The sequence below is a fragment of the Drosophila subpulchrella genome, chromosome X (assembly GCF_014743375.2).
Source record: "Drosophila subpulchrella strain 33 F10 #4 breed RU33 chromosome X, RU_Dsub_v1.1 Primary Assembly, whole genome shotgun sequence".
In the NCBI taxonomy this organism is placed as follows: domain Eukaryota; kingdom Metazoa; phylum Arthropoda; class Insecta; order Diptera; family Drosophilidae; genus Drosophila; species Drosophila subpulchrella.
This window is the reverse complement of record NC_050613.1, coordinates 29,130,472-29,156,730: the sequence shown is the minus strand read 5'-3', so window position 1 is coordinate 29,156,730 and position 26,259 is coordinate 29,130,472. Positions and strand designations below refer to the sequence as shown.

Genomic DNA, 26,259 nt, shown 5'->3' with positions numbered 1-26,259 from the left:
ACATTCCAAATAAGAAAACAAACAGATCCTATTTTTGTCCTGGCGAGTACCGTAAATGTGATTAGTATTCACTCGAATATATGATCGCTGCTAATTAAAACATAGCTGCGGCTTGCAATTAACCCACTGAGCCCCAGGCCATCGCTCGCACATCCTCTCACATTTCAACTGGCTTTCTGCAGCTGAAATTGATTTTCGAGTGTGTAAAATTTTCCAATTACAGACTTTGGAGAAGGACATCCACACTCGCACTTGCATGGGCGCAGGTCTATATATATATGTAGAGCACTCTGAAGGAGCTTTGGCTTTCGGATTGGGATTTGGACCTGGTTCTCGGGATCGAGATTGCTTCGGGGCACATGAAGCGATGCTAAAAGCGAGTCCAATTAGTAGCATTACTACTAACACTTCAATTCTGGCCACTGGGGGCCTCACCCCCACTTTCTCCGGGGTTTTCCGTCCCTCTCCAACTTGGCAATAACGGCAATAGTCAACAAAAACAACAAGGAGCCAGGGGCGAAGGAAAGTGCGGGGCGGAGTGAAGCAATGGCGCCAAAGCACGGCCATTTTGTGTGCACAGCTGTATTGGTGGGGAAATGGGTGGCGAGTTCGAGGGGGTGGGGTCAGAAGGTCGCAGAAGGGGTGTGGTGTGTGGGGCCTCGAAAAGTGGGCACTACGCTAGTTGTACATCAGTTGGTGGGAGTGGCAGGAGCGTAAATTTGCATTTAACGTTGTTTGCGGTGCCCACAAATGGAGTCTATCCTTGTCTGTCCCCTTACTTACCCCCTTTCTCACTCTATCTGCGTGTGTGTGTGAGGGGCAAGGACTCAACAGTTAGACGGCCAAAAAATACTGGGGAAGACCGAAACAACCACAAAACGATGCACAAGGACAAGAACGATGAGAGGATAAACGAACGACCCTACCTATACAGGCAAATAGGCACTGAAAGTATTTTATTTCAATAACTAAGGGTGAACTTTACTTGAAGTGATCTTGACTTTTCAGAAATCAATCGAGTAATAATTATTTTAGTGTGGTTTGGGGCTATAAAATATTGTGAGGGTTCCCCAGGCCATGCTTAAATTTAGATTAGTCCACTTAGTTTTCAGAATTTTTCCCAGTGGTAAGGAACATACACGCGTGCAGACAGTGTCAGAAAATAACAGCACTATTCAAACCAAAAAGCTTTAGAAATTTGCTGTTCCGGAATGACAGCAGCGGCTCCCGAAAACTAACAGCACATACATAAACAAACATAAAAATGCACCCCCTTAAAACGCACATGGATACTGTCTCCCACACACACACACACAACCCAGGCTGGCTCGTCGAATGCGTTGCATATTTTCAGGCACTTAAGCTATTTTCATGAAATGTACTCACACAGGCACATATGCAGATTGCCCTGACAGCAGAGCCACACCCACTTTAACCCCACACAGCCCACCTTAACTGTGCTCGGCTAAAAAAGGAAACTACGACTACAAGTACACACTCCGTATTGATTTTAATTGAAAAATTGTTAATTTTCCATGCCAGTAGCAGCAGCAGCACCGACTGCCACGCCCTCCCGTATTCCACCGCCCACTTTTCCAGGCCCGCCTCGCCCACCTTCGCCCCCAACTTTCCCTCAGCTTTTCGCTCGGAGCAAAGAGAGACGAACTTGAAGTGAACTTGTTGTGCTGCCAATTTTCGCCCGTACGTGTGTGCGTGAGTGTTTGGCCTTGTGTTAGTGAGTGTCTGCGGGTGTGTGTGTGAGTATGTCGGTGTGTGTGTGTGTGTGCATTGCTGCTTCTGCTGTGTTTTGTCTGGGTAATTACACGTTTCTGTGTGAATAAATTTCCAACCCCGCAAAATTTCGAGGCGGATTTATTCATTCGCTTTTTGAGTTGACTTTGAAAGCCCTTGATGGGTTTTTACCGCCTTATTGGGACGTACATGTAGGGATTCGGATGGCAGCTGCAGGTTTTGCTTTTCACTGGGACCGACAAACTTAAATTGGCCCGAGATGCTAGTCTCCTCGCCATATCCTTGTTTCCGTCAAATGGATTTGTTTAAATATTTGTAAAAGGTAAATGGTGTAATATTAGGATAAAATTAAAAATCGTTTTGAGAACGTGGAGAAAAACTCTATAGGTTCGAAAAGTAATCACTTGCTTAAGTAACCAAAGCTCTTTTTTAGTATAGATGTATTAAAAAAAAAATTGATCAATAAAGCATATGCTAGGGGTGCTTTCAATCAATTAAAAGTTAGGTCTTCACTTCCGATACCACAAATATAACACTCTGAAGTCTTTTCCCTCAGTAAGTTGTTGAAATTCTCCACAGTGTTGGCCGTTTTGGAAGTTCTACGAAACTAATTTGTTGAAGTGTCGACGCTTCCAAGTGAAAAATGTCTGGATAGAGAGCGACCGCCGCCGAATGGTGGTGTATGCGAGTTGGGTCCAAGTCATGGATTGTGAAGTCATGGAGTAGCCACGCCACAGTCCTCCGATTGGCACACACAAGATCCCTGGGAACCCGAAAAAACCGGCCCGAAGAGAGGGCAACTCACCAGACTTGTGGCAGACAGGTCTACTGCCCGATGCTGCCACTTGACGGAACACCGTCTGCGGTGCTGGCGATTGACTTACCCGCCAGCTCTGACCAACCTTCTCTAAAAGTAGCTAAATCAGGTCTACAGGCTTTTAAAAATATCAGAAATTATTGTAAAGAAAGAAAGCTGAAAGTAGTTATTTTATTTTTTAAAAATACCTAAGCTAAAATGTAACACTTACCATTTTTATTTGGTGGTGCCAGTAAAATCTTCAGAGATTTGAGTTCACTTGAAGGATGCATAAAAGTAGGCTTCAAAATATATGGAACGCTGTTCAGTTCACTTTTAGATGAATGCACATTTAACACACCTTTTCAGTTATACGGAGGTGGCAGACAAATCACTATGGCCTTGAAATGTCCTTTTTAGGTGTCTAAAAGAATGCAACAATATATTTTAAGCTCAGAAGTACAATGAGTGCATTCAGAGAGAACACTGTCCTTTATTCACTGCATACTTTTAGACACCTAAAATGTATTTTTAAAACCCCGTTGTTTTGAGTGGCACCCCCAATATCAAAGCCCAAGTGGTTTCAGTAATACGTCCGTTTTAGCTACTATCGGTAGCCAAATTGTTTGGCCATATCTACATATTGGGCCATAAAAACTGAACTCAGCAGCTCTGATTACCTACCTCAGCTCTCATTTCGCTGCATTCTTCGTACTCCATTCTCCGTTCTTCAGTCTTCTTCGCCGTTTCTCATGATCGTGAAACTTCTTCATTTTGTTGACTCTGCGCCGAGTACCAATTCGTTTAAAATGGTATCAGTTCCAAGAAAAATATTATTTTTTCATAATTTCTGAAGTGCCTTAATCTGTTCCCTGCAGTTCGATGTGCATAATCACGGCGATCGGGCGAGCACCCCGTTCTGGATCTTTTCTGGTCTCTGGTCTGGCTTTCTTGAGTGAAAACAGGCGGTCTGGAGAGTTGGATCGCAGTGCCCCCTTAGCCCCTCGTCGCTCCTCGGGGTGTTGACGTGCCCCGCCGCACAAAATAAAACGTCAATTTCAAGAGTTTTTCCTGGTAATAATTAGTAGCTGAGGTGGGCATTTAAATACTCGTCGTCTTCCATTTTTCTCCAGTGATTCTTCTAGTTCCCCCGCCATCGGCAAATTCCGCGTATTCGAGTATAAATACACTCGCCCAGCAGCCGAATAATAATGCATATAATTGCATTTTAAGTAGTTGCTGCCTGGAGTATTGTGTTACCTTTGAGCTCATGTCATCCCTGACATCGTATGCGTATGCCTGGTACTTTTTCTTGTTTCTTCTTGGCCCGGGAACGGGGGGCTGGATAAGTGGATTTTAATATTCCGCACTTGAGGTTTCGAGGAAAATGCACCGAGAGCCCGAACAGCAAGTGGGTGGCGATGCTAGCAATCGAGAACTTAGCCAAAGACTGACCTAATATTTTAAGTAGATGTAGATAGATTCGGATGTTAAAATGTGGTTTCTATCGTATATATAACCCATTATAATTTGTTTTAGATTTTAATAATTGTACCCACACCAATCAATTACCACTCATTTCCGCTGCAAACAATTGATAAACGCCGGTTTCGGCAAGTAATCCCCGAATTACTTCCCCAGTGAATACAGAGTTTGTGTTCTTCCGAAGGGTTTTTAGCCCTCGGAACATCGTTGCTCCTTACCTTAAAGTCAATGGCAACAATGTGCCGTTGTGGTTTGTCCGAAGGTCCTGCGAAATCCCATCCCCGGAGTCCCTTGGGAGTGTTGGGATAACATTTCCGGGGTGAAAACGCGGAGGGCAAGTGCGTAACAAGTTCCCGCGAAGGATGGACAGCGGATGATGCTGCGATGACACGTGTAAGTGCAGCCACATTGTCGCAATTACACTTCTTTTTTGGGTGGTGCGCAGCGCTCCCGTTTTGTTTGTTGTTTATTTCGGGTGCAACCCCGCCCCCGAACACCACCCACTGTGCGAAAACGTGACCTCAGCCGGATTTCCCACTTCTCCGGCGGATGGTAATTACTCTTCTTGCACGCACTCACCATCACCATCCGCATTATAAATATCATCGAACGTATTAGTGCGAAATGAGCACAGTGCTCACTCATTTGTCCAATCTAGCAAAATTCACGATTTGTCTTGGGTTCTACCCGGCTCATTCAACCGATTTTCTATACTACAATCAAGTACTTTTATATTATAGTCCCAAATTCACAGACATAAGAATTCATTAAGCAGATATATCATAGATATCACCAAAATGTAGGGAAAAGTTCCCGATATAAATAAAATACAAATTATTATTACTAACGTGGCCAAAAATTATCCATTAGGCTATACCATATTTTATATGGATTGAATCAGTGTGTTGTGAGACCCAAATGTAGCCCATCAAACATACAAATTGATTTGATCTCGAGGCCCAGGCCCAATCCAATCACGAAACTAAACAAACACGACCAAAAAACCGGGAGTGAGATAATTGAAGCACTTTCCCCAATAACTGGCCAAGTGGAGCCGAATTAAAACTCATCCGACAATTAGGCCCCGTCTAACGCCTTTCTGCAGCTGTCATCGGACGAAGTAGACCAGTTATCCCGAAGTCCCGAAGCCCAGATCCAAGACCCAATCCAAGGAAGAGGGCAATCTGTTGGAGCTCTCGATCGCCCCGGTTGAATAAGGCCTATTATCGCGTTTTGAAAGGCGTAATTATCGCATGACAATTCAAACGGAATGTGTTAACTCACATTTGTATTTACTCAATAAACATTATCGTCAATCGTTCAGATTGGGAAACCAGTCTAATTTCCAGCTCCCACACATAAAACTCGTTATTGCAATTGGACTCATCGAGAAATATATATGTACCTATATAGGGGGAGAGGAAGTGTGAGAAACGTCTTGTTGTACATCGGGAAATTAGTCATTTCGAAACTCTGTTGTTTGCTGGGACTCCCTGTTTACCTAGAAGCTAAGTGTAAAGATATATTGAAAGCAGAAACTGGACTAAACTATTTGATTTTAACTGTAATACATTGTATGTAACCCATGATCAAATCCCATTTTAAAAGGACAACTTTGGATTATAGGTCCTTCTGAAAGAAAAAACATTTAAGAACCGGTCATTTTTTGAAATATTTTGAAAATATATATATTTTTTATTTTCAAAATCCCACGATGACAAAAGTACGAAGCTCCCCTTCGGGAGACCAACGAGAGGAGGCGTACGAATCGTAATTACATACAACCAATTGACGGGTCTATAAATACCCATGGGCGAAATCCACAAGCGAACACGGTTGCCCCGTGAGGCTCCCAGCCACTCGGCAGTGCATTCAACTCGAAAAAGAAAAAACTCGGATAGCTCAGGTGGAACGAGCTGCGATAGAGTGAGTCACGAAGCCTGGCCACACTGCGCACGAACTTAGATTGCCCTGATCACTCTAATTCCGCGACTATGGCAAATTTTGGGTAATTTGCGCCAAACGCCTTTCACTTTTTTCGCAGCATTGTCTGCATCCGAACAATGGAACCCGAAACGGGGAGAGGTGGGGGAGACAAATATAATTAAAAAGGTGTTATTATATTTTCACGCCTCGACTGCGCGGAAAAGTTAACAGACTAAGTCCGACAGGGCAGAGAGGGGTTAAACAAAAAACGTCAACGACTCTTACGAATTATTTGCAGAATCATCAAATTAAAGGTTTGATGTTGATTTCAACGAGCCCCACAGCACGAGGATGAAGACGACGCTGCAAATGCCACATCCACACAACCCATATCCACATACAGCACATTTATCTGTATGTGCAGTGAGAAACTGAACAGTCATGGCCTGCAACTGGCCCCCTTCCGATCGAGTGTCTGTATAATTTTCGTTCGTTCTCTCGAATTGGCTGTCATAAGTTTTGAGTAGAAAATTGGTGTGCAACAAGCAACAACAAATCCGATTTCATCTGGCAAGGCAAACGGCGGTGTTGTTGCTGTGGCTGGCAAAGGATTTATTGATTGCGATAATGAGTTATACTTAATTTTCTCGCACCGAAAGTACCCCGAGCCACTTGACGGTCTCTGAAACAAGAAATCCCCTTTGAAGACCCAAGGAGCAATAAGCAGGATAGCGGGGGTTTCAGGTAAGATGTGAAGTGAAGATTGGAGAAGTTCAGGATTATATGCATCCCTGTGGACGGCGATCCACGTAGTAACGAATTTGTATTTGTATTATGTGTAGATACTATTTATCGACTTGCCTTTGATATCGTTATTATTATTATCACTGTTAGTTCACCAAATTCAGACAAAAAGGCACTTACTTCCTTTCTGCCGCCGCCCTGTCCATTTGTTAAAAAAGCAAAGTTTTGACACTTTCATTGTTTGTCCGGGCTCCGAAAGCCACTGAAAGGGTTGCTAGCCGGCAGAAAATTAGGCGCGGCCCTGTGCAATTAGGGCAAATAGTTTTCCGAACTTTCAGAACTCGTTCCTTGATTGATGGTCATTCACGACTGGCTGCCATTGATTGATGTTGGTCCGAGCGACCCTGAGGAGGGGCGGGGGCTCTGGTTCCGCTGGTCGTTTCATCTGACATTTTCCATTTGCGCCCCACTAATCCACACTTTCATCTCTAGCAGCGCATATTTTCCAATTTTCCAAGCCGAAACCGAACATGAAAATGAAACTGAAACGAGATCCAGATACAATTGACATTATTAATCGCGTTTCACGCTAATTTGCAACAACAAGTGGCTTAAACGGGAAATATTTTACAATTTGAGCTCCGAGTGCCCCTGGGGACCTGCGACCGGCAAACAGAAAACACTTGCAGAAAGGAGGTTTTGAGAAAATTAATTTTATAGATTGAAAACATGGCTGTGTGCCGGTCCCCGGGGGATGGGCTGCTGCGATGGGGGAGTGGGGTGGAACGGGGGCAATGAGCCTTGTCATCTCCGGACTTACCACCTTTCCCGTAATTGAGGAATTGTCGGCGAATTATGGCCGCACAATGGACATGGATGGTGGGGCTGCGCAGCATGATCCAGACTATTTATATGGCGCAACTCAAGCCGCAGAAGTTGTGCACTTTATCAACTGTTGCAATTTGGAGGCGTGGCGCCACGCGGCGATTCCTTCTGCCTTCTGCCGGTGACACTTCAATTGGTTTTACGCAATGCAAAATAAATTCACAAAAAATACTAGAGCCACTGGGCATAGGCGAACACGGGCTGCTCTCGAGCTGTGTGTGAGTGCCAGGAAAATAGGTTTTGGATTACCTAACTTAAGAATATCTTTAAAAAATCTCTGTAAGGCCCTCTGAAATTAAAAAGAAATACCTTGTGTGGTAATCCATAAGAACAAGTGCGTATTACATATTACAAGTCTTGGCTTACATAGGGTACCCGAAAGCTTGCGATCCCGAAGGACAACCCGACCAAGGTGAGTTGGGGATTTGCTGGGGTGGTGAAGTGGGTGGTGGGCGCAGGGGGCGTGACATGGCGCCTGCCACGATTCAACTTTGGCTTGGCACACGCAAATCAGACAATTTGTATCCAGCGGCGAATATAATTGAAAAATGATTGGTTTACCATTAATGAAAATGATGATGACAACACAACGGCAACAACAACGACTGCTGTCATCGGCAGACACCTGCAGTTGCGTCTTCGATTGTTGGGTCAATCGGCCATCGAACGCCCGATAATCGGGACAATAATGACAACAACAAGCGCGATAATAACGAAAATAATGGTGACTCAAGTGTGATAAAGTAATCGTTGAGTGCCGACAATGTGCGAATTTAATGTGCAAACGAGGGGACGATTTAATTGGCCGGTCCATTATAATACACATAACAGCATATGGCGTTCTTTAGTATGCTTACGCATAAGACATTACCTATGTTACTGGCTAGATAAAGCATAAGACAACATGTAGCCAGAACCCTTAAAATTAAAGGAAAGGATATACCAAAAAAAGAATTATTATAAAAAACTACTATCCTAATAACATTTTTTAGAAATAGAATAGTTATTTCAATGTGCTGCTATTTTAACTTGCTTATGTGATATTTAAACCTGAACTAAACACAGGAATATCCCTACTTCGGTTTTAGTTTTGATATACAAATATATTCCTGATTTCCGAACTGCATCGCCCAAATGTTCTGGAATTTCACAGTCAAACAAATCAGCCTCGGGGCTGTTCGTCCTGCTCCTCTCTGCTCCACAACTTCGAGGAGCCGCCTGCCGGCCGTAAAATGCCGGAAAAGCAACCCAGTCCCAGTCCCAGTCGCCTCGTAATCTGTGTCACAGGACTTAGTCGCATTGCCGCACGTCCGGCAAGGAATTCCTATTTTGCGTAGCTACCCGGGAACTCGAGGAACGCGGGACTTATTAACATTAAATCGCTGGCAGCTGCCTGTCGCCGCAAATTGGAAATTCCATCATTAATTCTAATAAGATTATTAGTTCCCCGATCGAGCAGTTTGGCCCGGGGTCGGGGTCGGGGTCGGGGATTTGTATTTCGACACCTTGAAGTCAAGTCCAATCAGCCGGCCGCAGACCTCCGGTTCTACGGTTAATGGTTGCGGTCGGTGGTCGACGGTCGTGTGAATCGCAGTTCCGAGATATATATTTGGCCGGCCACCCCCAGAACCACCACCCATCGACGGTTGCCCGGACAACGCTCGAGTAAATCCAATAAGCATAAGTGTGCACCAGAATCCCAAGAGATCCGAGGCCATTGAGTGCGAAATGAATGAAATTAGCGCGCGTTAATCATAAACAAACGAGCGGATAAAGGTTTTCCCGGGAAAGCAGGGTGATTTCGCTGGCAACAACCCTTTGTGGAGAAAACCAAGGACTGGAAAACAAACAAACAAATTGCAACAGTTCTCACAGTGTGGATACAGATGCGGATGGACAACCTGCTGCGATGACACGCGTTCCCCGCGCACTTGCCAATTTGCGATGATGTTTACGACGAAGATAACTACTCAACTGGGAAACCGAACTTGGGGCAGCACGTTTTAGTGAGTTCCTAGATGAGATTTACTCCGGCAGAGATTTATGTGTCGGTGGTTTTTTATGAGAAAGTACGTCTGACATTACAATGTAACATAAGGGGAGACAACAGGAAGAAATGTCATGAAAATAAAATAATAATAAGAGTGGTTAGGAAAGGTTTTTACGCTCATTAAAGATATCAGTCCCACACACTCAGATAAAACATCAAGTATTATATGCTAATAAGAGAAATAAGTATAAATGAAATAAACGAGATAAGATTACATAAATATTATAAGTTTACTTACGACGGGCACTTTTTATCGAGTGCAGTTACTTAGTCGATAACAAGTTCTATACGTTAATTAGACAACTTCCCTTTAACTAGTCAACAATTGTTATGTACAATTAAAATCAAATGAAGTAATAATAAATCAATGGAGCGAAACATCCTTAAAGCCGTAGTAGAACCAAATACATCCCAATTTAAACAACCACTTAGGCAAAGTCCCTGAATAGACGTGTAAACTACTTAGATTACCTATTGCATACACTAATTGTCTGGCAATTGTTTAAGTCAAGTTTTGGCATTGCACCACCCACAAACCGCCCCTTTAACCCCCTGTCGCCCCGTCTGATCTTCTAACGTAATTAGAAAATCGGTTCATTAATCATTGGGCATTTTAAACATCGTTTGGTTGTAATTAATAGTTCAACGGCAATGGCAATTGCATTGCCAGCCCAATGTCGAGTAAAGGTCATTAATACGAGAATAACTCGCATGTGCAGTTTTCCTCTGGGCTCTGAACCCAGTTTCCCCTCCAACCCCTGTCTTCTTCCTTTTAACCCCCTTAATAACGCCAAAGTCAAGCCTTTAGATCCGTTTGCGTAAATTAATACTCGACTTACAAACAGAGAATAAACCAAAAAATCATTTTGCATTTACATTTCTTAATCCGGAAAGCTGAAAAGCTCTCTGCTCCGCTTTCTGCGAGCAGACCTTTTTTATTGAATGAAACAAAAAGAGTTCGCGACCGTTAAACTCATATGAAAGTTGGAAATTGAAGTTCCAGCGGAAAAACGGGAAGATGGCAAAGATAAAAGGGGCAGACAACCGATGAAGTTTATGGGAAAACTCAGTGGGTTTTTAAGATACTCTTGCCAACATAGGGACAATATTGGAAAGCAATTTTCAAAATAACTAAATCTAAATGTTAGTGCCTTGCCATTCGGTAAAACTAACTACTAGTAAAACTAGAACCGTACTCCAGTTAATAATAAATGTTGATCCTTAATAACAAGGCACTAATATTAGAATCACCGTATACCAAAGCCTAAATGTATTTTCTGCCTATAATAAGACTTTCAAACTCCTTCTCGAAATTGTAATACCCTCTCGGAAAGAGTTTGAAAACCGAATTCCACGAATGTCAATTGAATATTGCATATAAACTGCGGACTGTCGTTATGAAATTTCCACACGCCTCGCCGGGCTGACTGACTCGCAATCGCTTGACTGTAGTCCCTCCACCCATCGAGGCCTCACGGAACCACCCACTGAGGCCCCACTGAAGCCCCACTGAACCACCCGTGAACCACCCAACCACTCAGTCGTTCGAGTTGATGAAGTAAACCAATAAAGGCCGCACACGAACTCAAAGGCAAATTCCCTCCCGATTGCAGGGCAAAATCGAATGCACAGGTGCACATGTCACCTGAAAAGGACGACGAGTCCTGCGACCCGTTGCATATGCAATTTGCGCAATTTTGCAGCCCCAGTAAGCAAATATTCGCCACCCCAACCCACAATCCGCACTCGTAATACCCGGCACTCCCCGAAAATTCCCATCGATGGGGGAATCGAAACACTCCCCCATTGAGAACCATTGATTGGTTACCAATATTTTAATTATGCCGGAAATGGCCAGAAGGCCCGTGACCTCTGTGTGAATGCAGTCGCCCAGTCGAATTGCGTTAAATTGGTTTGACAATTGCGAGTGTCCGGGTGACCAAGGGTTAAGCAGCATCGGTGTCCCTGAGTCCTCTGAAATTCTGGATAAATATCACAAATGCACTGCTTTCGACATGGATAACACACTTTAAAAAACTTTGGGAATTGGATGTACTATTTTTTAATAATATCCTCCGCTTAAATCTTATTTAATATATTAAAATGTGAAATATTTTTAGAAGAGGAAACAGGAGAAATCGCTTAACAGTGACCTCATCATCGGCCAATTTCGCTTGGCCAGCCAGCCGAATGTCCGATAAATCAAAAGGCGTTTCCACCAACCGGACAAGGGGCGTGGCCCCTTTGGCTGTGCCCCATAAAAATGCCCGTCGAACTATTCACCCCTTACACGCCTCTCCAAGGAAAAAAATAAATTTTCAATCAGCAAATTGATGTCGTGATTCGTAGCGTATTGGAATCGAAGTTGAGATGGGAATGGTCAAGTAATCATTTAGCGGCAGATTGTCCAAGCTGTTATCTATATTAAAGTGGTTGCTTGCGCGGATCCACGGGGGATTTAGGGGTTCAAACCAGACCCCCCCCACCCCCACACACACACCACAACTAAATCCTGGATCCGCCACTGAGTGGTTGGCATTATCCACTCCAGTCAAGATTTTTCGCATTTTAGCAGAGTATTGTAAGGTGGATGTTTTATGTTTCCCAGTCGAGTGCGTTAGCATCAATTGATTAAAATTGTGATTATTGGTGCCCCGATATTTAATCGATTCAGAGTTGATTTACTGGAAAATAAATGTGATTGCATTTTAAAAATGAACAGTCTCATTTTCCATTTTAAAAGCTTGAGAGATCAGTGCTTGTCTTAGGCTTAGTTTCGAAAATCTTTAAATTAAATTAAGTTTATGTTATAATATTTTAGAGAAAGTTGTTATAAGAAAATTTAACAAAAAACTATTGTGATTTTGTAATACCTGAATTTCTTTTCATTTTCATTAAAAAAATAACATCAAGCCCTCACTTCTACACTCAGAAAAAAAATCAAGTATTTCGTGCTTGAACCTAGTATTTTCGGTGTCAAAACTTCGCCAAGCATGGAAAATACAGAACGCGAGAACAAAATACTACTTTTGAGCACGAATTTTCAAGACCGAAAATACTAGATTTAAGAACCTTTCGGTCTTTAATCAAGTATGAATAATTCTTAAATCAAGTCATATTTGGACTAAAAACAAGAACGATTTAATAATAAAGTAAGAAATTTGCAGGCATGTTTTAAGGACGAATAATTCTTAAATCAATATATAAATATTATGAAACTAAAATGAGTTTTTATTTTATGCTAGTAAGAGAAATAAGTATTGGAAACTGAAACGAAATACACGATATATATATATATAAATAATATTAATATTTTAAGTTTACTTACGCATTGCCGCTCACGGGCATTAACACTACCTAATTTATGCGCCTTATATACCGAGTACTTTCAGAATAAACAGTTGGGAATTATTAGAGTTGGCAGACATAAAAACTCCAAAATGTGCTCAATATGAGAATTTTTTGAGCACGAACGTTCTTAAATGTTAAGCATGCAATTTTTCTTTAATCAAGGCTGTTTGTACTTGTTTTTAGCACGGTGTTTTTCCCTGAGTGTAGTTTCCATATCTTGACTTAAAGGATCCCGATTTTCAAGTGGGATGCCTCTATGAATTTGTGGTTTAATTCTCTAATATCCTACATTAAAAGTTTTCCTTTAAGCGAGGATCAAAATTTTAACCCATTTTCATGTTCGATTTTTCCGTAATTCCAATGGGGTCCACCTGGGAACCAAAAACTGAACTTCTAAATTCCATAACTTGACTGATAGGATCCCGATCTTTAAGTGGGATACCTCTATGAACTCGAAGTTTAATTCTCTAATATGCTACATTCAAAGTTTTTTTTTAAGCGAGGGTCTAAATTTTAACCCATTTTCATGTTCGATTGTTCCGTAATTCCAGAGGTGTCCAGCATGGGAACCCAAAACTGAACTTCTAGATTTCATAACTTGACTTATAGGATCCCGATTTTGAAGTGCGATGCCTCTATGAATTTGTGGTTTTATTCTCTAATATGCTACATTCAAAGTTTTTTTTTAAGTGAGGGTCAAAATTTGAACCCATTTTCATGTTCGACTTTTCCGTAATTCCAATGGGGTTCACCTGGGAACCAAAAACTGAACTTCCAAATTCCGTAACTTGACTTATAGGATCCCGATCTTTAAGTGGGATACCTCTATGAATTCGTGGTTTAATTCTCTAATATGCTACATTCAAAGTTTTTTTTTAAGCGAGGGTCTAAATTTTAACCCATTTTCATGTTCGATTATTCCGTAATTCCAATGGGGTCCAGCATGGGAACCCAAAACAGAACTTCTAAATTCCATAACTTGACTTATAGGATCCCGATTTTGATGTGGGATGCCTCTTTGAATTTGTGTTTTAATTATCTAATATCCTACATTAAAAATTTTCTTTTAGGCGAGGGTCAAAATTTTAACCCATTTTCATGTTCGACTTTTCCGTAATTCCAATGGGGTCCAGCATGGGATCCTAAAACTGAACTTCTAAATTCCGTAACTTGACTTATAGGATCCCGATCTTTAAGTGGGATACCTTCTTGAATTCGTGGTTTAATTCTCTGAATTTTTACATTAAAAGTTTTCTTTTTAGCGAGGGTCAAAATTTTAACCCATTTTCATTTCCGATTTTTCCGTAAATCCACTATGGTCCAGCATGGGAACCAAAAACTGAACTTCTAAATTCCATAACTTGACTGGTAGGATCCCGATTTTGAAGTGGGATACCTCTATGAATTTGTGGTTTAATTCTCTAATATGCTACATTCAAAGTTTTTTTTTAAGCGAGGGTCAAAATTTGAACCCATTTTCATGTTCGATTTTTCCGTAATTCCAATGGGGTTCACCTGGGAACCAAAAACTGAACTTCTAAATTCCGTAACTTGACTTATAGGATCCCGATCTTTAAGTGGGATACCTTCTTGAATTCGTGGTTTAATTCTCTGAATTTTTACATTAAAAGTTTTCTTTTTAGCGAGGGTCAAAATTTTAACCCATTTTCATTTCCGATTTTTCCGTAAATCCACTATGGTCCAGCATGGGAACCAAAAACTGAACTTCTAAATTCCATAACTTGACTGGTAGGATCCCGATTTTGAAGTGGAATACCTCTATGAAATTGTGGCTTAATTCTCTGATATTCTACATTAAAAGTTTTCTTCTAAGCGAGGGTCAAAATTTTAACCCATTTTCATGTTCGATTATTCCGTAATTCCAATGAAGTCCAGCATGGGAACCCAAAACTGGACTTCTATAATCCATAACTTGTGTTATTGGATCCCAATTTTGAAGTGGGATACCTGTATGAGTTTTGTGTTTGAGTTCTCTTATATTCTGCATATTTTTTTTTATATTTATTATTTTACGAAATCCTGAGAATATTTTTCAACTCTCTTTTTGAACAATTTAACCAAAGAAAACTTACTTACTTACTTGCAACAATATATAATGTTTGTGTATTCTCTTATCAGTATGTTAGTCTCTTCAAACCCAATATCATGTTGTTTTCTAGAGTCACTTTTGTAGGCCTTGCGAATCGGTCTGGCAGCGAATTTCCGTTTTGGAAATTTATGGCATTTCCCTCTTTGATTTCCGCACTCAAAAGGCCCTACCGAAATTGCCGGCCCCGCTTTTCCGGTCGCCACTCCGGTATCATAATGACGATTGGATCCGATTCTGGATCTGGATGATGGGATGCTGAGCTGCCGGGTCTCCAAATTGCAAAATGATATAATTCAATGAGAGTTGATTAAATTATCAGACGAGCCAGTGGCCTCCGGACGTGGATGTTGCTGCTTCTCTGCTGCTGCTGCTGCTGCCTGTGTACCTTGTTAATGAAATTTTCCGGTCCTTTGGCAGAGGCTTCTCGGGCCTGTGTGTGTGTATTGTTTACACCAGAGTCTGCCTGTGTGTGTGCTGTGTGTTTGCCATTTATTATTGCAAAATGCTGCTGGTGTTGCTGCTGCAGCAGCCTTTTGTCTGTTGTTGCAGCTGATGATGGTGACTGTGACGTTGACGTTGCATGATGAAATAACAAACCGGATTAATTTGATTTTGCAGCCAGAAAGGGCCAAGACCCAAGCCCCAAGACCCAAGATTCAGGTCCCAGTTGTCGGTTCACAGTTCCCGATTCCCAAGGCCCCAAGGCTCAGGGTCCAAATTCGGGGGCTGCTCTTTGCCAGGAGCAAAGTATCCGGGTGTGTGGAAATTAATTTGACATTCGTTGGCAGCACTCCGGAGAACAGTGGAGGGTAATTTCAAACGCGAGACTTATTTGCACTTCCACGCCTGAGTAATCCAACTAAATCGCAGGCTGAGTCACACTTCGCTCAGTGCTAATCAGAACTGTAAGGCTTTCGGCTGATACATGGGACAATTAGATCACAATATAATTGAAACATTGTTTTATAATTTTAATAATTTTACTTATGAGTTTCACAACGTGTTAAAGCCATTAAAATGGTTAATCGACGTTAAAATAAATGTATATGTTATACTAAAAAAAATATGTGAGTAAATAAAATATAATATAATAACATTGTCACATAAAATAATATTGCTTTAGTAATAATATAGGTACAATGAATGATATTTTTAACAATAATCTATTTAATGTTATGGAATTTACCGTACCAGTCGAGCGGCACTCTGCCAAAAAATCCGCGACAAGTTGTATATTTTCTGGGCTGCAACGAAATGCACTGAGTGGCTGCCTGGAAACTATATGCATGAATTTATATAATATATATAAAGTGGACCCCTTTGGAAGTCAGAGTTCGGGTTTGCCAATTTCTCAGGCAAGTGGACTCCAAGATTTATGGGGCTCCTGGTAGGCAACCAAGTCTTGTGACAGAACCCCAAACCAAACCACTTTATCATCGTTTTTCCGGGGCATTTTCCGAATTATTTTTTCGGGATGAATGCCACGCCCAGTTGCCCACTTAGCCCGCGCACACGATTTGTGGCGATTTGTTCAATCCGTGGGGTTGAGTGTGAGATTTGGCTGAGCTTCTGGGCTTTTGGTGCCTGATTCTTGGCAAGCGAATTCCTCGCCAGTTTTTAACACCCTTGGCCCCCTGCTTAACCCTCTGTCGTCCCGTATTTTCCACTTTTCGGTTTTCCCTGCTTTGCATATATTGCTTTTTTTTATTATAAATCATCCTTCTGCTGCTTCCAAGAGCCACTTCAGCTCGGGCTCTTTTTCTTCGACCTCGTCCTCGTCGATTTCACATTGCTGGGCAGCCTTCTGGAGGTCCTTCCCCCTGCCACCCCCTCCGATCCCTTCTCGCCCCGCTCCTGACCCTCCCCCTTTTGCGTGCAAGACTAATAGCAGAACTAAACGATTTGATGGACCAGAAAAATGATGACTTCTTCGCCAGGACGGAGGGTACGGATTCCGTACCGGGGGTGGTTGAATCCTTTGGCCCGTCTGTTTGGCAAATCCTTTTATTGTGACAGTTGTTGTTGCCGGCCGCCTTTTGTGAACAACATTTAATGTTTTCATATTATTATCTTTGTTGTTGCCGGCGAAGAATCGGTTTAATGTTTCGGAAGATAATCTAATTTGGTCACTTATATGCGAATATGTATATCATTTGCCATTATGTGTGGAGCAGCAGCGACTGGGTTGTCGATGGTGTGGCATCGATGTGCTATCCGCCTGAAGGGGCTCGATTTCAAGGGGAATCACAGTTAGTAGGTCTGAAGTGTAAGACTTGGGATTTTAAAATCAAAAGACTGTACAAATCCAAAGCTATATTAAATTAGAGAACCAACAATTGACCCACATACATTAATATATATTACTAATAATCTGTACAGCATTAACAAATTATTTAAATAATTTCTTCGATCCCTTTTTGTCCATCCATCTATATTTCAACAACACCCCTGTCTTGGAACTTAAACTTCAAGTGTGTATACATGTCTTTGTGTGTTTGGGGCAGCTAAAAGGTTTATGGTTCAAGAATTAGCATTTAAAAAACATTCCATTTACATTTTTTCAATTTGAATGAGTTTTTGTTTAATAATTTGCAATTTGCATTGCATTTTCCAAGGCTTAGACTTGATAGCCATTGGCCACTGATGAGGTCGATGTCCATATGGCGAAACACTCTAAGCGGAAGAGAAAATGGGGATTCGTATTTAAATAATTTGCAATGAAACGCCCGGAGAAAAACGGCATGGTATAGTCAGTAAAAAATAAACCTTCTTAGCAAATGAGGTGAAAAATATGAATACTATCTTAATGAGATGATTTTACCCAATAACGATGATAATTGAACGTTTCTTTTCAGGTCTGGTTCCAAAACCGCCGGGCCAAGTGGCGCAAGACCGAGAAGGTCTGGGGTGGCAGTACGATAATGGCGGAGTACGGACTCTATGGGGCCATGGTGCGGCACTCGCTTCCCTTGCCGGACACCATCCTCAAATCGGCCAAGGACAACGACGCGGTTGCTCCCTGGCTACTAGGTATGGAGCAGAAATGTAAATGCAACAATCATATCGAATCTATCAAACTAACCCCACCAGCATCCACACTCACATCTCGCTATGTAACACCTTTGCAAAAGTCATTTCAAAGGGGATACATGGCTTTTCAATCAAGTCTTAAGTCTTATATTTTGAACCGATCTTGAAATTTACTTTAATAGTTTGTTTATACTTAAATCCTTACCAACATTGTTTTTATTTTAAAGGCCCCCTCTTTTTTAGACAGCTGTATATGCGAACTCCCATATAAAACACATACCAATATCAGTTAACCTTAAGGAGGGTTTAATTAAATTTCGAGCCGCATAAAGGACCACGGCTCGGGGATTATAAACAGATAGCGTCCGGGTCGAAAATTGTGAGCATATTTGACGAGCATGTCCAACGACGCTTTTCCACTCGCCGTCATATGTTGCGCACATTTCCCGGGAATGACTTTGCGGATTATCGGGGGGAATCCCCCGGTACAAGTGTCGCTGGTTCGGGGTGACTGCGCTCCCTTATTCGTTAATAATCGCTTAATAAATGCAAAATGCACACGCTACGAGGACGAGGACGAAGGACGCAGGACGCAGGATGAGGGCCCGCCACTGAATTCCCGTCTTATTTGGCATTTATCGTTTATCTATTCCCATTGTGCGGCGGCCTTCGAAGGGGTGGTGTCGACTGGGCGGTTTGATGTGCTTCAGCGGATTTTACGAGCTGGCTGACTCGATAATTAATTCCCAAGTAGCCGTGGCCAAAGGCCCGCTCGAACTTAAGTGGCTTATCGAGGACTTAGCGGATTCCTCGCCGGGGAATCGGACCAGGAATAGTTTTTAATTAAGTTGACATATAGACAATTAGTTGGCAATTCGTGGGACCCCAAATTGGTATAGAATCCATTATTTTGACAGCATATTTGTTTTAATTTATCTACTTAATATTATAACCAAGTCCTGTTCCCTTTCGTAATTGCTTTGATAATAATATCAGCAAACTTTGATGCCACTTTTTATTTTTTGTATGTATTGCAGTCAGTACACTGGCTTAACTACCATACGAACACAGCATTAAATATTTTAGATTCAAATTCCATATCAAGGAACTATACAATAACATTCGTATTAGTTCTGTGAAATATATTTTATGAGATGATCCCAAGGTCCCTACAAGCCCTGCAAGAAAACATTAAATCGAAAACCACTGAGTCATCCATTCGACTTCCCTCGACAGGTATGCACCGCAAGTCAATCGAGGCTCAGTCGACGCTCAAGGACGACTCGGGGGTGAGTGACCATGAGGACTCGGCGGGATCGAAATCCGCCAACTCGGAGGACCTCTCCCGCCACCGCACCCTCAGCTCCTCCACCGAGTCGCTGAACGTGGTGAGTCCTGCGCCCAGCAGCTGCACCAACTCCGTCTCTACGGCCCCGCCCACCTCGACGAGCGGCTACGCGGGGGCGGCCTCCTCGGCGGCCACCACGCCCACCGGAGCCACCACCAACAGCTCCGGCAGTCCCCACATCGAGATGGGCTCCCCCTCGCCGCAGCAACAACAACATCAGCAGCAGCAACAGGTGCCGCTTTACATGGGCGGTGGGGTCGGTGGGGGTGGCTGCGCCCCCAGCTACCATCCGCTCCTGGATGCCGCGAATGCTGCTGGCGCTGGAGCGGCGGCCTCCAGTAAGGACTTCCACCTGATCATGAACACAGCCGTGGCAGCGGCAGCAGCAGCTGCCCAGCAGCAACAGCAACAGCAACACCAGCAACAGCAACATCAACATCAGCAACACCAGCAACAACAGCAGTCGCAGGTCATGGCGGCAACACCTGGCTTGCACGCCCACAACTTGGCCGCCGCCCTTATGGAACACGATCCGGATACCTTCAGGTGAGTCATGCCGCTAAATTAAATTAATATTATTTCTTCATTGTTGATTTACATTATTTCATTTTAAAATCATTTTGAATGATGCTTTATTAGCTACTTCATTTTTCGTGCTTTTTTGTCCGATTTGGTTCTGCCTATTGATTGATTTTTAAATTTTTATGGAAAATAAGAGAGTTTTTCTGGTTTCAGTTGTACTTCTATGTTGTTGGGTTTTATTATATGTTTGGAATATTTTTTAAGTAAACTTTTATAAAAGTGCTCAAATTAATCGTGCCATGTGTGATCCAGGAACAACTCAATCGCCTGTCTGAGGGCCAAGGCGCAGGAGCACCAGGCGCGCCTCCTGAACAACGGAGGACTCTTCCTGCAGGTGCGCAGGTTCGCACAGGGCCAAGTGCAGGTCCAGGAGCCAAGTGATATGTTCAAGCTCAAGGAGGAGCACAACAACAACACCCCACAGCCTATTTCTGCCTCCCATTCGGGTTCTCAAGTCAATGTGAAAATGGAGCTGACTGCCAACGGATCGCTGAACAACTGCGAGGAGGTCTAACAGGAGCCCCAAGGAACCCACATTTCTCAGTTTCCCCAGTGGCAAGTGCTACGAACCCAAGACACACCAAACCAAATATAAGAAAACCTTTTTTTTAATAGACCCTAGGAACAGTACTCTTGGAATAAGCATAAGATCTGTAATCGAATATTTTAAGTAGTGGCATGGGCCGCTTTAAGATGTAAAATACAATATCGTAATACTTTTAAAAAATTATTCATCGAAAATAATTTTATTTTTAATTTTAAGTTTAACACTTTGGGGCACCAACGAAAATGTAAGTTGGCTAAAATAAATGTAGAAATATATGACAAACCAAACCGTTGACTTTTATTTGGCGAATTTCTTTAGTTTAACAAGCTATTTATATACCATTGCTTTAATTCCATGTCTTGTGCATGATAATATTCATATTAAAAATCTGTATAATGTAGAGGATGTGAGGAATGGAGAATAAGTGTAGAGTGTCAGAGGATATGAAGAAAGTAGAAAAAATGTTGAATGTCAGAAAATGTAGATATTGAAAAATACGTGTAGAATGTCAGGTAGATGTATAATGCAGTGAATGTGCAGAATGTAAAATAGGTGTAGAATGTCAGTTACTGGTCCAATGTAATATATGTAAATTGTATCAACGATGTAGATTGCATAGTCTGCGTAGACTGTATAATATGAGTAGAATGTTAAATGTAGATTACCTTTACCTTACTTTATTTGACTATCGGTCATGTTCTTAACAATAGCGCCCTCTATTACAGAAGTAAGTCGGTCGTCAAAGCAGTGCATCGATAAAGTAGTGACTTGCGTCGGTAAACTAGTGTCGCCAATATACCTCGCATTACGAAGAAGACGGAAGTGGCCTAGTGCGCTAGAGCGCCTGGATTCGTTTCTCCACGCCTCACGTTGTTCTTCAGAAGACCCGGTTCGACTCCACCTTAGGTGTATTATACGCTCCATGCTCCATTCGCCACACGCTCTTCGCCATTTATATTACGAAGCAGTGTGCCAACGAAGGGAGAGATTAACACTTCTCTGTAGGAAGCTGATGGTCGTCGAATATGATTTCTAGACCTTCAGTGCCAATAAACTGAGAGACAATCCTTTTTGCCTCTTGCTTGGTAGATTCTTTTCTTTTGTTATTTTGATACGTTTTAGTTCATTCTTTGTCCAAAAGCTTCTACAGAAGAATATTCAGTGTATTGTCCGACACAATACAAAAGATATGGTGCCAGTACGAAAATAATTAGGGTTCCCAATCGTACAATAACGGTATATGTATAGCCCCCACAAAAAGTTCGAAATTAGAATTAGGTTTTTAAAAATTTAAAACATCGATGTAAATCGAAAGTGAATCCATGTAGCTTTAGTAACTTTAACAGGTTTATTTCGGTTGCACATGATCTCAGATCTCTCACTTATTTTCCTTTCAAGGTCTCGGGATGTGCCACAATTCCAGGCTCCCAAAGATAAAATGCGCATGCTGAAAATGAAAAGTACTGCCAAAAACGAAAAGCAGGAAAAGCAACAACCTGTAAAACCTATTTATTTTGTCCGCATTAGCATCCGAAAGCGTTTGCATAGCTGTGGTTAGGCAGGTCTGGCGAAGGGGGGTCAAACGCAGTTCAAAAGAGGGTCGAAAGGGGGGGGGGGGGGGGGAGTGGGCTCTAGGCCCGCATTTCAACGCGTCACTTAACTACCGCAACGTTTGGTCTGAATGAAATGGATTGGAGGGGTTGGAAATGCTCCAAAACAGTCTAAGGAAAAGCGTATCAAATTAACATGATCCTCAATTAAAAAATGGGGATGCGATTAGCTTAAAAAATGCCAAACGTTATAAATTAAAGACAATTTTGGGTGAAGAATTAGATTATTTTTAAAGTCAAATTTAACTAATTGGTAAGAAATTAGCTCACATATTAGATTGAAATTATATTGATGAAATAAGAAAATTATTTCGAAAACTCTTATACAATTTAAGAATATTTGTATGTTTTAGAAAATTTATTTAGAATGCTTTGGTCATTTTATTTGTCGTCAGCAAAACGAATTTTCACCAGTGCAGGGCCGAGCCAGATAAATTGCACGAGGAAAGCCGGCCTGACTTTGATTAAACGCGCGTTTGATTTGAAAATGATTTCATTAATTAGGGAAGGTCCACCCCTTAACCCCGCCCAGTAACAAATTATATTTAGGGCACAAGCTATCCCCAGTCCTTGTGGCTATTAAGGCCCTCGAGGACTTCTTTCGTCTGCCAACCATTGATGTTTTATCGCAGATATGTCGACAGCTAATTAGGCCAGGAAAGAATTATGAGCCGGCTAAGATTGCGATTGCCAAGACACTCGTTCCAATTCATCTGCGGCCTTATTAACGGAAAACGAACAGTTTGTAAACTGGGTCCTGTTCCAAATTGCCGACTGCATAAATCACTCGCCGGCAGGAAGTGCGGACCCACAAAAATTCCACAAATTCAATATGAGCTCGGTCCACACGATTGCGTTTCAATCACTCAAGGATTGACCCTTTGCCCCGCTGTTCCGCTTTTCCACTTTCCCGCGGCTCCATCCTGAAGGAAGGCTGAGTAACTGGTAAACAAGACTAATTAATTTTACTTTACGTGACTTGCATGGCCGAGAAGTTCGATGGAGGGGCAAAAATTAGTACCCATAAGGTATGGGAAGTGCTAAGAGCTGACGGCAGAGAAATAATTAAATGATCATTTAGCTAAAAGGGCGAGAAAGCACAGTCAGAAAAAGTGTAACTGTGCTAGCACCAGTTAGTCAAAAATGTATAATGTATATACAGTGTACAGGATTGGAAAGCACCCCTTGAAAGCATTGATACACTTTATAAGCCTGCTAAATTATTTCATACCTACATAGACTCTCCTTCGAACACTTTCAGTGTTGTTTGGGGAAAAACGCATGAATATATTTCGCTCTTCATTAGGTCGTTAGGCAGACTTGGCTGAAAATTTGCTTATGCTCCGCAAACAACTAACTATACAAATCGCGCCAGAAATAGACAGGAATCGGGGCGAAAACTTCATCAAACTGACAACAAAAGTAATAATAATGAGGCGGCAGCCCCGCGCAGCAACAACAAAGGCCGGGGCGAGAGTAATAAAACCAAGGTGAGTTTGTGTTCGAGGGCGTTGGGTGGATTTCAAAAGCCAACAATGGCAACAGCTTAAAGAAGCCAAGACAAAAACAGAAGCAGATAAGAGGTCTTCGAATGTTCGCTACAAAAAATATAGTTTACAACAAACAGTAGCGATTTTCCCTTGTTTAGGAACACACATTTTTAGAATATTGCTTCACACCTCAACCAGATGATATGCTGTTCCAATTTGCGCCATTTGTACACCCATGACCACACACTGACTTGTAAATAATAGATACATTTTACTTATAGGTATACAGACAGATATGTATTTCCATTTTAGCATTATAAAAACATTTGTATATTTATAATCATAACAATTCAGATCATAAAAATGTTCACAAAAAGCATCGTGCTTAGAATTCGTTTACCAACTAACTACTATAAAGTTTATTTACTTGTGACACACAAATATTACTTAACTAAGGTACAAAAAATGTGTACAGATCTGAATGTACATATGTATCTGCTCACGCTTTGTTAACCAGTTATCAGGTGAGAAGCACAAAAAGCAAAAGACACAGTACGAATATCTCTTTGGAATTTTTCTCTCTTCAGTGGTTTCCATCCGGTATTTATCATGGTTTTACTCCCTGCTACATCTACATTTCTTATTGGAGTCGGCTGGCCCTATCTGCTTCACTTCTTGACCTATATCTAGCGACTATTAGATAATACATCCAATAACTGTTCCGGCGACCAAAGCTTTCCACATTTTCCGACCTCAGCGCCTCACTATCGGACTGCAGTGCTCAATGCAACCGATACTCGCTCTCACGCACACAGACCCTCGCTCTCGCACAGATACACACTCAAACCACTGTGGGGCAAGCTTAGAGTAGCAGAGCCACCGAAACCACACTGGGATTGTCCATCGGAATCCAAGTCTATACGGTTTGGGTGGCCACCTCCCTCTGGCGACTGCGCCTGTAGTTCCCGTAGGCCTCCAGTCCGTTGATGCAAAATGCGGTCAGCCCGAAGAACTGAAAAAGAAAGAGAGAGGGGGTATTAGATTGGTCTAGAGAAAATCGACTTTGCGGCCATCGAAGTCAGATATTCTAAGCAGCTTTATTTCTAAAGTAATCCCTAAAATCTGCATGCTCACTCTTAACTTGAAGGCTTTACTAGTTCCCGAGTTCTTAGTTCATACGGACAGATAGACAGACGGACGGACGGCTGGTGGTTCTGGTCAAGCATGTATACCATTCGATGACTACCATTTAAATACTTTTTAACAACGAATACCATGTACTCTACAAGTAACAGGTACACAAGTATACGGAATATTTAACTATAAAAATTTTTTCGAAATTATTTTTAAGATTATAATAAATGTACATTGTACAATGTAGATGGTTACTTTAGATCTTTGTCTTCTATTGTGGTACTTTGAGTATTTGGGATAGGTATCAAATAGGTATCCGTACATTACTTATGGAAATAATATATTACTATAAAAATAATTTGGATGCAATACTGTATTGCGTGGCAAGGCAAGTTTGGTATCTAACTGCATTTGAGGACGTCCAGAAAACAAATATATTATAAATATATATATATAAAGCACCTATGTTCCCACCAGAAACCGCCCAAAGGCTGACCGGTTTTGGGCGGACTTGGAACTCGCTCCTCCGGGGAGCTGAACTTACCGCTGCCGCCGTGTAGGCCCCGATGTCGAGGGACAGCACGAGGCCGGAGGCCGCGAAGTAGGCCAGGGCCAGGGAGGAGTGCACCGCCAGGGACCAGAGCGTGGGATCGCACCGGCAGAACTGGCGCTGCCACACGCGCAAGTACCTGGCCAGGAGCAGGGCCAGGGTGGCCACGAAGCCAATGGACACCACCGCCAGGTAGAAGCTGCCCCGGAAATTGCTCACGCGCACCGGTCCGCAGATGATACAAAGAATTCCAACGAAGCTGCACAGCTGTTGGGGGGAAGCCGAAGATTTAGTGGGGCAGTCGGGGGAAATCGAACACATGACTAATTACCAAGCAGGCCAGCTTGCAGAGGCCCGGCATGCTGAGCAGGTACTTGCGATCGTAGTCCTGGGTGCCCGACATCGCGCAGAACCTTCTGTTTCCTCAGGGGTCCGGCAGATCAAGAAGGTCCGGATAATCCAGTCAGTCCAGCTGTGCCCCAGAATCGAGTGAAAACACAGCGCGGCGACTAGCTGACTAATTCATATTGCGCTCGCCAGCACGCACAGAACGCCACTGAAACACGAAGCACAACAAATAATACTCAGAATTCTCCCATCGTCTCGCCACACCGCACTCGGCGAATAAACAACAATTGCGAGAGAGAGGCACAGTGGGGCAACAGGCCGAAAAAGTGTGTAAATATAATAAATTATTTATTTATTTTAATATTTATTATTTATTACTAGTAGTATATTAAAATACAAATGAAATTGCTTGGTTAAGGTGGTGTGTACTCAAACACTATAAGTTTCCTTCATTAAATATTGTAAGTAAACGAAGAAATACAACGATAACCTTTTTTCTTTGGTTAAGTTAAAAAGTTCTT

At 42.2% G+C, this 26,259-nt stretch overlaps 2 protein-coding genes across 3 annotated transcripts in view; one reads left to right on the top strand and one right to left on the bottom strand.

Annotated features, from left to right (window-relative positions):
- LOC119557510 (protein bunched, class 2/F/G isoform) overlaps positions 1-20,879 on the top strand; it is a 37,740-nt gene extending 16,861 nt beyond the window's left edge. The window contains exons 4-6 of one of the 2 annotated variants that reach the window (XM_037870282.1): positions 17,955-18,144; positions 19,366-20,023; positions 20,312-20,879. In XM_037870282.1, coding sequence (XP_037726210.1) covers positions 17,955-18,144; positions 19,366-20,023; positions 20,312-20,573 — 1,110 coding nt within the window. In that variant the 3' untranslated portion in view covers positions 20,574-20,879. The remainder of the gene's footprint in view (positions 1-17,954; positions 18,145-19,365; positions 20,024-20,311) is intronic. The other variant, XM_037870283.1, reaches the window with a different exon arrangement.
- Positions 20,880-24,006: 3,127 nt separating this feature from the next.
- LOC119557720 lies at positions 24,007-25,949 on the bottom strand. Its single transcript, XM_037870601.1, has 3 exons — positions 25,722-25,949; positions 25,385-25,657; positions 24,007-24,718 (listed from the first exon to the last, which is right to left on the bottom strand). The coding sequence occupies exons 1-3, from the start codon at positions 25,791-25,793 to the stop codon at positions 24,623-24,625; spliced, it is 441 nt and encodes a 146-aa protein (XP_037726529.1). The 5' UTR covers positions 25,794-25,949; the 3' UTR covers positions 24,007-24,622.
- Positions 25,950-26,259: the final 310 nt, after the last annotated feature.

What these genes read in the sequence shown, in the direction of transcription:
- LOC119557720 (XM_037870601.1), bottom strand. Translation starts at nt 25,793, where the DNA reads ATGTCGGGCACCCAGGACTACGATCGCAAGTACCTGCTCAGCATGCCG. An exon ending in TCTGCAAGCTGGCCTGCTTG is followed by an intron (nt 25,658 to 25,721) that starts GTAATTAGTCAT and finishes TCCCCCCAACAG; the next exon opens with CTGTGCAGCTTCGTTGGAAT. An exon ending in GGGCCTACACGGCGGCAGCG is followed by an intron (nt 24,719 to 25,384) that starts GTAAGTTCAGCT and finishes TTTCTTTTTCAG; the next exon opens with TTCTTCGGGCTGACCGCATT.